At 36.2% G+C, this 9,934-nt stretch overlaps 2 protein-coding genes across 4 annotated transcripts; one reads left to right on the top strand and one right to left on the bottom strand.

Annotated features, from left to right (window-relative positions):
- The first annotated feature begins 1,934 nt into the window (after positions 1-1,934).
- LOC110898959 lies at positions 1,935-3,446 on the top strand. Its single transcript, XM_022145816.2, has 4 exons — positions 1,935-2,173; positions 2,247-2,296; positions 3,126-3,207; positions 3,286-3,446. Exons 1-4 carry the CDS (start codon positions 1,978-1,980, stop codon positions 3,330-3,332), a joined length of 375 nt encoding a protein of 124 aa, XP_022001508.1. The 5' UTR covers positions 1,935-1,977; the 3' UTR covers positions 3,333-3,446.
- Positions 3,447-4,026: 580 nt separating this feature from the next.
- Positions 4,027-9,368, bottom strand: LOC110898958 (probable WRKY transcription factor 20). Of its 3 annotated transcripts, none has more exons than XM_022145813.2 (6): positions 9,052-9,368; positions 7,684-7,878; positions 6,653-7,142; positions 5,620-5,749; positions 5,377-5,535; positions 4,027-4,718 (listed from the first exon to the last, which is right to left on the bottom strand). In XM_022145813.2, the coding sequence occupies exons 1-6, from the start codon at positions 9,262-9,264 to the stop codon at positions 4,322-4,324; spliced, it is 1,584 nt and encodes a 527-aa protein (XP_022001505.1). In that variant the 5' UTR covers positions 9,265-9,368; the 3' UTR covers positions 4,027-4,321. The 3 variants fall into 3 exon arrangements, with proteins under 3 accessions (XP_022001505.1, XP_022001507.1, XP_022001506.1); XM_022145815.2 differs by lacking the exon at positions 9,052-9,368 and adding an exon at positions 8,509-8,630; XM_022145814.2 differs by lacking the exon at positions 9,052-9,368 and adding an exon at positions 8,459-8,623.
- Between the last annotated feature and the right edge of the window lie 566 nt (positions 9,369-9,934).

The following is a 9,934-nucleotide window of genomic DNA, read 5'->3' as shown; positions in this document are numbered from 1 at the left end:
CAAGCATTTAGTGTAATACTTTTTATTTTTAATATTTTCGCACTTTTTATTTGGTTATGTATTAATGACTTTAATAACTAGTTTTATATGTTGAAGGTGATTCTTCCTTATCATTTATCCGTGGTGTCTTGACATTATTTTACTATCTATATAAAATAAAAGATTTTTACCATTCATATCTCCACGGTCTATATGGAGATATGTTGGCTACCTGGTCGGGGGGTTAAGGGAATGGTTTGGTAAGAGTCTTGCCATTGTTTAGTGTATAGATCCTGCAAGGACCTGGGTCAAATTTAGTAGGACCTCCTTCAATACCCAATGGTATTGGATGGCGGGGGTCCAAACTCTTTGATCCTCTCATATGTAAACTACTATTAAAACTTTAACCCGGCTACTTAGGACTGTATCCCTGCTGACTCAGACTACTTAACCGAGGGTAACGTCACCTTCAAAAGAGGGGCCTACCACATTATGCATTAATAACTTAATTAATTATGTTTCAATAATCCGACCCTTTAGGATTGTATCCTTGCTGACTCAAACTACTGAGTTGAGGGTAACGTCACCTTCAAAAGAGGGGCCTACTACAATAACTAAGATAATCTCTTAAAAAGTGTAAAAGTGCGGAAATAATCAAAGGTTACACTAAAGGCGAGTCGGATCCAAGTGATTCATCTTGTCTATCTGTTTTTATTTATTTTATTTTTATTTTCAGCATTTTAGTTTTTATTTTCTAGTTTAAAACCTTTTTCCTAAATTTTTGATTTGATTAGACGTTGAGGATAAACCGGTATTAAAAGCTCTTGTTTCCTTGGACGACCTCGGTATCTTACCAACACTATACTACGCTCACGATGGGTGCACTTGCCCATATGTGTGTTCGGTATTGGTAAATATCGTGTTTTATAAATTTAAAACTTGACTAAAGTGGTTAAAAAGAGCTAAAAATATACATAAAAATATATCACACCACACACGCATCAATAATTAAAAATATGTGATGTAGTAGTTTTATTTTATTTGATGTAATTTTTTTATTTAGCATGTATTTTTTAGTATAATTGTCATTGTCTTTATTTTAAATTAATATAAATATCTTCTTTATAAATTTAATTCATTTGTTTAGTAAAAGAAAGTATAAAAATAAAAAATAAAAAAACTAGTGTCACGTGTTAAAGCTTAAACAACTAAAATGACCTTTTTAAACAACTCATACTCCAAACTCAAGCCCTTCCACTCCCCAACCTTTTGGGGCTTGAGTCGAAAAGCTCACAAAGCCTACGTTATGTCTCTAACTCAAACATCTCCACTCCCCCATAGTCTTAAAGTTTAAACAACTAAAATAAGTGGTTATTATTAATATCCCTATCAAGTCCATTAAAGATTTGTATTGTGTAATATGATGTGTAGTATTACAATATATATTACAAATCAACAATGCACATAGGACAAATTTGCAATGTGACATTTAGTACTCCAACCATGTCAATCGAACTCGATCATTGTCGAAATCACAAGACTAGAGAGAAATGAAAGATTATATGAAATTAGAACATTCTCAAAACAAGAACCGGCACCACATACCGAAACGAAACCGATTCAAAGCTTCACAACTATGAGGCCACACCGAAGATGGTCATTTCGAGCAATGACGGAGCCACATGTAAGAGTAGGGGCACCACCTCCCTTAAAAAAGAATTTGTAGACAACAACAACAAAAAAAAAATAAATAAAAAATTCAAAAGATCCAAATATCCTCAAAATGGCCCGAACCCATTTAGTATATCATATGGGTCGAGTCCTAAAAAAAATTAAAAAAAAATAAAATAAAATAAACCGAACACGAGTGGACCTCGTTGCTTCGCCAATGTACGGCTGATTGGCATCTGTTACGTGGTCGTTTCTAAGCGGCATTTCATGTGTAAACCCGAACATAATCTTTTTAAATTTACGTGTAAATATCACCGGATATCACTCATGGATACACTACCAAGTCTCCGTCCTCCCATCAGTTGCAACTATATTTCACCATCCAAAAATCTATATCACGGTAACCACCGCCACCAGTTCAGCTGCAAAACACATCGAATCTCCGCAGTGGATGAAGTTTCCGCGGTTACATTTGATCCGGGTGCGCCTGATATCACCTGGCAGATTGTAGTTGGATCCATTGGTTCGTAATTTGCTCGTTTAATAATCGATTACGTTTATTCGATGTTTGATAGTGTTTGGTTTTGAAATTGAAGCTGGAGTTGCTCCCTTTGTGGTTGCGGGGATCGAATTCAGCAAGCGAATTGTAAGTCAGTCGTCTTTCTTTCAACTAGGGGTGTTTAAGGTTTGGTTTAAAACCGTATAAACCGGTAAATGATTTGGTTTCGTGATCGTTTTTTCTTTAAATTTTCTGTAGTCAATGAACGGTTTAATTTACGGTTTACACTCAAAACTTGTGGTATGGTGGGTAAATTTTGAGTATATGTGTTTATCTATTTATATATTTATAAGATGTTTTTATTAAAATAAAATTAGTTTATTAACCTACTTTATGTGTTTTTTTAAGTTGATGTTTTAAATTTAGGAAAATTGAATTTTAATAATCTCAACTTTTACCTCTGTCCGTGATTAATCTCAGCTCAGGAAATATTTACCAACAGTTAACTTTGAAGTTTGAACAACGATATATTACCAACTGAAAGTTAACCCAATTAGTTTTTGCTTATGTGGACTGCCACATAAGCAGTCCACGTCATCAAAATGTCGACTTTTTTACCACGAATAAACACCTTCTGATTGCTTTAAATCTTTTTATGCTTTTAGTGTTTGTCATATTCATGCATTTTTTAGATTGTTTTATTTATTTCTGGATAGCTTCTTCAGTTTTTTTTTTCTTATTATGCATTATTGCATTTTATATAAGCCCAGACCGGAACCAAAGATTTAGTAACGGTTTGGTTTGATTTTAAATTTTAACGGTTTGTTTGTGGTTCTTAATTATTAAAAACCCTTACTAATAGTTTAGCTCACGGTTCATCCTAAAAGTTGTCAAAATCGGACTGTGAACACCCCTACTTCCAACTAATTTGAAACTTTTGTTATGAAATTTTAATTCCATACATGATTCCATGCAGGTGGCTCAGAAGAAGTGCAACGAATGTGGTGGTTCAGGGCTTGTATTGATAGAGGATGAGTATATTCGGTGCCCTAATTGTGGTACTGTTCTTGTATCCAAACACTCGGTAATACTAAACACCACCTAATTGTAATTGTCATGTGATTTTATTTGTGTAGGTGGATTTCTGCCATGGCAATCTTGGAGAAGATTCTTTTCTGGTTAAATTGCACCATTTCTCAGTGTAGATCACAAGTTTGAAGTCACTATAATGATGTTAATATTATATGATATGGAAATGTACAACATATGTTCTAATTCGGTTCGGGTTTTGGTTCCTTGTGTCATGTTTCCCAATCGTAGCTGCATACGTGTCGATGCGATATCATATGCTAGGATGGTACGACCCAAAACACAACATGAAATAGTCGGCCTTTAGGTTGGCGTATCTAATCCATTAAATACACAGAATGTGTTCGAACTGAGTTGTTTAACATGTTAAGTTAAACAAGTTGGCCCGTTTCACATGTAAATTACAACCCTCCAACTTGTTTAACACATTTACATAAATGGATTAAACAGGTCGTGTTTGGGACAAATATAAGTGTGTTCAGATTAGGGTTGACGATAAATATAACGGTCGTGCACAACCCTCCCACACCAGCTCGACATGATTGAACCCCATCAATCACCATCATAAAATTACATATGGTAACCTCAATAAGCAGTTACAAATTACAATCGATTACAAGACATTGGTCGCGTTGCTTTGAAGATCATCTCAATAACATTCTTCACGTCTCAAGTCTCGAGTTGCGCCAACCATATACCTATTTCAATTGTAATTTGTGATCAAAGATTGTGAGTCAAGCCAAAATGTTTGTGAGTCAAGCCTACCTGATCTCTTTTAAACCGCGCTATAATAAAACCGCAAAATGTATCATTCTGTTCATACAATATAGAAAATCAGTTACATTTTTCGAAACAAGCGCAACACTCCCGACATTCATATACACCCATACACACCTTATTCAATTCAATCACTCCCCTTTGTTATAGTCCCTGGCCTACAAACCCTAAAACACCCACATTCAAACAAGTATACCCTGTTACATTCTAAGTTAAAACATCTCACTTCTTTCATCACAACTTGTTTTCCAAATACTTACATTCTATACTTATACCCCGATTCTGACCCGTTTCTTCGTTAATATTCTACGGCCCCGAGACTATTCTTCCAAGATATTGCGGGTACGGATTAGAACGGTTAAGGGTAATAACGTCATTGTTACATCCTTCAGCATTGTTCTCTCCCGGCCCGTATACAACATTCCAGTGAACAACTTTTCTGAAATTTGAATTTGAAACATGTACTTGTGGTTGTTCCATGAGTCTACTACCAACTACAAGATCAAGACAGATAGCATTGTTTTCCTCTGATCTAGGCCGTTGATTCCCGGACCCTGTAAGATCATGGTTATTGTTTTTCAAAACGGGTACGTCGTGATTGTGCTTTCCTTCGTACGCGGTTATGACTGCTTTAGGATCATGGGATGCCCTCTCTACGTGTTTTCTTACGGTGCATCCAACACTTGTGCATTTGTAATAACTCCTGCATTATGCAATGATAAGTTAAATAAGTTTATGTTTTGGAACATGTTTTATATGACTTAACAAGCAGCTAAAGACTTTAAAGTTCTTTCTCTGAAGTTGCAAAATTACGTTTCTACCCTTTCGATATTTTTTATTGAATAAAGTACACGGATGGTCCCACAGGTTAACTAAAATTTTGGATTTAGTCCCTAATTTTTCAAAATTACACGGATGGTCCCTGTGGTTTGCACTTTGTAACGTCTTTAATCCCCATTTTTTTCCAAAATTACACGGATGGTCCCTGTGGTTGGCACTTTGTAATGCATTTAGTCCCCAACGTTTAATGGCGAAATGCATTGCAAAGTGCATCCCACATGGACTATCCATGTACGTTTGGCAAAAGTTGGGGACCAAATGCGTTACAAAGTGCAAACAACAGGGACCATCCGTGTACTTTAAAAAAGTTAGGGACTAAATCCAAAATTTTGGTTAACCAGAGAGACCATCCGTGTACTTATGATTTTGATATATGTTTGTTTAAATTAATATAAGTTGGTCAATATTCGATATCAATACTTATGATTTTGATCAATAACTTTGGATTTTATAAAACTAATTCTGAATTTTATAAAATCACTTTTGTATTTTATTTATTTAATTGTGAAATGAATACATACCTAGGATTAGGATTGCCCCGCACAACTTTCTGGCCATACTTACGCCAACGATATCCATCATCCAGTATATCAACCTCACTGGTAGTTTGGACCACTACACGTGGCTCACGAATAGGCTTAACCACTGGAGTTATATCAAGGGTACCGAAATCTGTTCGCCTAATCATAATAAAAAATTACTGAATATTAGCAACTTAGCGGTACCAATAATATTAAAGGATAGACTTCCTCCAATTTTATCACCTCTTTTTCGAATATTGGTCGTCGTCATCGTCAGCCTCGTCTATACTGTCGTGACTCGCTTGTCTTGGAGATTGCAGAGGGGTTCCACTCCCCTCGGGGTTAGGATTCTGGCCATTTTTTGCAGAGTGGCCTTCAACAATGATATGAAAACGAATTAAATAGAGATTAGAACGTAATTACTTCGAGAATAACACAAATCTACAATCATGGGAAGTTAAAGAGGGTCTTGCATGGTCAAAGCAGGTTTGGGTTGAAATGGTTGTATTTAATACGGATCAAAAGGCCGGGTCAATTCGAGCTGCAAACATTTTCTACTCATTTTTTAAAAAGAAATTAGAATAACTAATGCACTATCACAATTACAAAAACATATCATTAGAATAAAAGTAAAATGCCATTTTCGTCCCTGAGATTTGGCCACTTTGCGACTTTCGCCTAAAGGTTTGTTTTTCCGCATTTGGATCCAAAGGTTTGAAATTTTGCCATTTTCATCCGACTCGTTAACTCCTTCCATTTTTCTCCGTTAAATGAGGGGTATTTCCGTCTTTTCAGACATTTTTTTATTTAAATAATGAACACTATTAAGAAATAAAGATCCACCCTCTGTTGACTTTCAAGTTATGACTTTTCTTATAAACATTAACAAATAGGTAAAAGGACAAAAATACCCTTACTTAACATTAAAAAAATGGAGTTAATGACTCGGATGAAAATGACAAGATTTCAAACCTTTTGGATCCAAATGCGGAAAAGCAAACCTTTGAACGAAAGTCGCAAAAGTGGTCAAACCTCAGGGACGAAAATGGCATTTTACTCTTAAATTAAAGATTTGAACTTTTGAATAAAACAAATTAGGAAGTTATATGCATAAAAAACCGAGTAGGGGTGACTTTCAACCTGTTTGACTCGTCCCCTTTCAGCTATTATTTTTTTGTTTGATACATTCGACCCCGTTTGATGTTATAAAAAAAAAACAGAAAAATCGGTTCATGCGCAAGTAAATAGGTCGAAACTCGAAACTGCTCAAAGTTACCTGCATATTGAAGTTTATCAGAATTTTCCTCCTGTATAGACATAAGAGCACCAGCACTAAATCGACGGCTAGGTTGAGGCTTCGGATGATCATGAGTCCCTTTATACACAATTTCCATTATTTGACCAGTAGTATAAGAACGTTCGAAAATCTTCTTCACTTCACAATTGGGATGTGTACACTTGTAATAGCTTCTTGGATGTTCACTTCCTTTCACAACTTTCTGCCCATATTTTCGCCAGTTATATCCATCATCTGATGACCGGTCAACTTGGATAGCGGTCCCCGGATCTTTCGGCTTCCCCAATCCATTTGTTTCCTCGTGAGGCTTGTAAGTTGTACTTTTTTCTTTTGGTGACGTCATTTCCATTTCCCAGTTGGTTGTAGATGGAGACGCGTATGATCGTGGCTCGCTTTGATTTTTGTTTTGATTTTGAATATGATATTGCCCGCTCGGTTCACCTAGTTGAAAGCTGGAACCTGCAGAAATCTTTCATATGACCAGAATTATAAACCGTTTTGGCTATGCAGTTAATATCGGTCATATATTATATGTGTATCATCAATATATCAGTTATCGGTCTCCATATAAAATACCGGTGTCAGAATATCGGTACCGATATTATCGTCGATATTGACCTATATTTGACCAATATTTGACCGATATATTACCAATTTTCCCGATATCTGTACCTTTCTTCTTATTGCTGCAATTAGTGTTTCAAGTCTTAATTATTAATTGTTAGTGTTTTAAGTCTTAATCGGTTCCTACTTGCTACAGTTGTTGGCGTTTTGCAGGTTGCAAAAGGTTAATTTGTTAATGGTAGGAGAGTATACTGAATTGTTAGTGTTAAATTGCTATATATATAAATTCTACATGATTTTGAAATTACCGATATCCCACCGTGATAACCGATATCTCAAATATCGTTCCTTGACCGATATCCGATTTTTTACCGCATTAACTGCATAGCGTTTTGGAAAAGTCAACGTAACATATTAAGGAGTTTAAAAGCTGATTAGGGCCGTACCTGAAATCCTGCAGACGAAAATTGTTGACCTGTTGTAGTCTGGGTGTGGGGTCTAAACTCGAACAAACCAGAGTTACTATCATCCAAGTTCTTTCCGGAAGAACAATTTGCCTCTAAAGAGAAAGCAGGAGTGACACTTGACCCTTGCATCATTGAAGACTTAAAGAAAGAACCCGTGGTTGGAGACGGCTCAGGCTACATGATTAAAAAAGAGAATTATATAGACTCGTCGTCAGTACGCTACATAATTGTTTATTAAATACTATTTGCCTCTGATTCGGTTACAATCTATTCGCACATGATTTGTACGATCCAAATCTTTAATATAAAGAAATCACTCTAGAAAAAACAATGCACAGTGAAAAGAGAATATCCAACTTTGCAAAGAAACAACACTTAAAAATTGAAGAACACGACAAAAGCAATCAATCGCAAAATGTATCTAGAAACACTACTAATCCAGATTAACAACAACCGAGAATATTGTGCAACAACAATTGCATTTCCATAAAGAACAAACTGATGGGAAACACCATGATTGTAAGCATCGGAATACAACGGTCCCAAACGCGCACATAAGCATAGAAAATGTAATATATTCCCTTAATATTTAATCAGCAAAGAAAGAAAGAAAGCACACCTATATAACAATATCAAAGGAATCCATTCCACACTTTACAAACATATTCTATATCATAAACAGATAAATATAACTCCAATAATGTCACATACATCAACACACTCAACCTAAAGTTACACTGACGTAACTAATCACCTTATCATTAAATCCTAACGTAGCTTTCATAGCAAAACGCCAACACCTACCAAAATTGTAAGAGGTTTTTCCCTTTTACAACTTCTAAACAAACCCAAAGAATAAACATAATCACATATTCAACAAACAAGTGACTGAATCCAAATCGGTGAAAACTGAGATTAAACGAATGGGGCCTTATTGTTAATGTTTTCAGAACCGGACAAGATGTCTTCATACCAGTCCACCAGGCCGGTTGGATCGGATATATGAACCGGATTTTTTTGAGGTTGAATCGGAAATTAATTAAATTTTTCCAATTTTCCAATATTTATTTTTATAATATTTACGACATCACCACCCGGTCTGCTTACCATATAAGAACCGGTAATGTCGTAAATGTTATACAAAATAAGTACGGTAAAACTGGAAGATTTTAATCAATTTCCGGTTCAACGACCAAAAAATCCGGTTCAACACCGGTCCGGTCCGGTTTTCAATAGACGTATAGAAGCGGAGTTGGAAGATTTTAATTAATTTCCGGTTCAACAACCAAAACCGGTCCGGTTTTCAAAACACTAATTCGAAATAGGTAGGGTTACATAATGAAATACCTTAATGTTGGTCAATAGAACAGGAGAATCGAGGAAGGAGGAAGGACTGAGGCCGGGGGGAATGGTGATGGTGGTGGAGCGTGAGATAGGGAGTTCAGCTGGTGACATGAGCTTGTATTTAGCGCCGGTGGTGGATCTGAGGGCGGCGGGAGGATTGCGGTGGTCGGAGATAGTGGCATTGGTGGTGGAGTGAGGGGAATGGTGGTTATCCATGGCGGAATATTGTGATTTGGATTTTAGGTTAGGGTGAGTGAGAGAGAAAAGGGGATGATGGTAACAGGGGTAGTTTTGGAATTTGACATTGGTAAGTTAGAGTGTTGACTTGTAGAAAGTGGAATGTCTTGTTTCTTTAGGTAAATGGAAATGTACAACTTATTAATTATGCAACGGTAACAAGTAACAACCTGTTATTTGTGGTAACGGTTGTGTTAAACCTATCTATGTGTCTTTCTACTAAGGCCAGAGCCCAGAAGGTATGATGATGGTTATTCAAGGAAGGATGATTCGCCACGTAGGCGTCACGTCATAGTCCTCCCAAAGATGTTTCATCCCACAAAACTAGAGGGTATCGAGGATGGTCCTAGATGATCCTACCCCACCACTTTTATGTTTTTTTTATTTTTTTAAGAGTAAATTACAAGTTTTGTCCTTTATGTTTACATCCAATTGCAGGCCCTGTCCTTTTGACCAAAAGTTTACAGGCGGTGTCCTTAACCTTTCAAACTTTTGCACGGTTTGTCCTTTAGGCCAAACCAAGTTAAAAATTTCAGTTAAAAATTGTCATGTGCAAAGCACATGAGGGTAAAATGGTAATTTCCCCCTCAACTCCTTCAAACTCAACACTCACTCCATCACCTTCCCCAAATTTCTACTAAAATCCCGA

The sequence above is a fragment of the Helianthus annuus genome, chromosome 13 (genome assembly GCF_002127325.2).
Source record: "Helianthus annuus cultivar XRQ/B chromosome 13, HanXRQr2.0-SUNRISE, whole genome shotgun sequence".
In the NCBI taxonomy this organism is placed as follows: domain Eukaryota; kingdom Viridiplantae; phylum Streptophyta; class Magnoliopsida; order Asterales; family Asteraceae; genus Helianthus; species Helianthus annuus.
This window is presented reverse-complemented; position numbering and strand designations above follow the sequence as displayed.

What these genes read in the sequence shown, in the direction of transcription:
- LOC110898959 (XM_022145816.2), top strand. Translation starts at nt 1,978, where the DNA reads ATGGATACACTACCAAGTCTCCGTCCTCCCATCAGTTGCAACTATATT. An exon ending in TCGAATTCAGCAAGCGAATT is followed by an intron (nt 2,297 to 3,125) that starts GTAAGTCAGTCG and finishes GATTCCATGCAG; the next exon opens with GTGGCTCAGAAGAAGTGCAA. An exon ending in TATTCGGTGCCCTAATTGTG is followed by an intron (nt 3,208 to 3,285) that starts GTACTGTTCTTG and finishes TTATTTGTGTAG; the next exon opens with GTGGATTTCTGCCATGGCAA.
- LOC110898958 (XM_022145813.2), bottom strand. Translation starts at nt 9,264, where the DNA reads ATGGATAACCACCATTCCCCTCACTCCACCACCAATGCCACTATCTCC. An exon ending in TTCTATTGACCAACATTAAG is followed by an intron (nt 7,879 to 9,051) that starts GTATTTCATTAT and finishes TTAATCATGTAG; the next exon opens with CCTGAGCCGTCTCCAACCAC. An exon ending in GACCAATATTCGAAAAAGAG is followed by an intron (nt 5,536 to 5,619) that starts GTGATAAAATTG and finishes TATTATGATTAG; the next exon opens with GCGAACAGATTTCGGTACCC.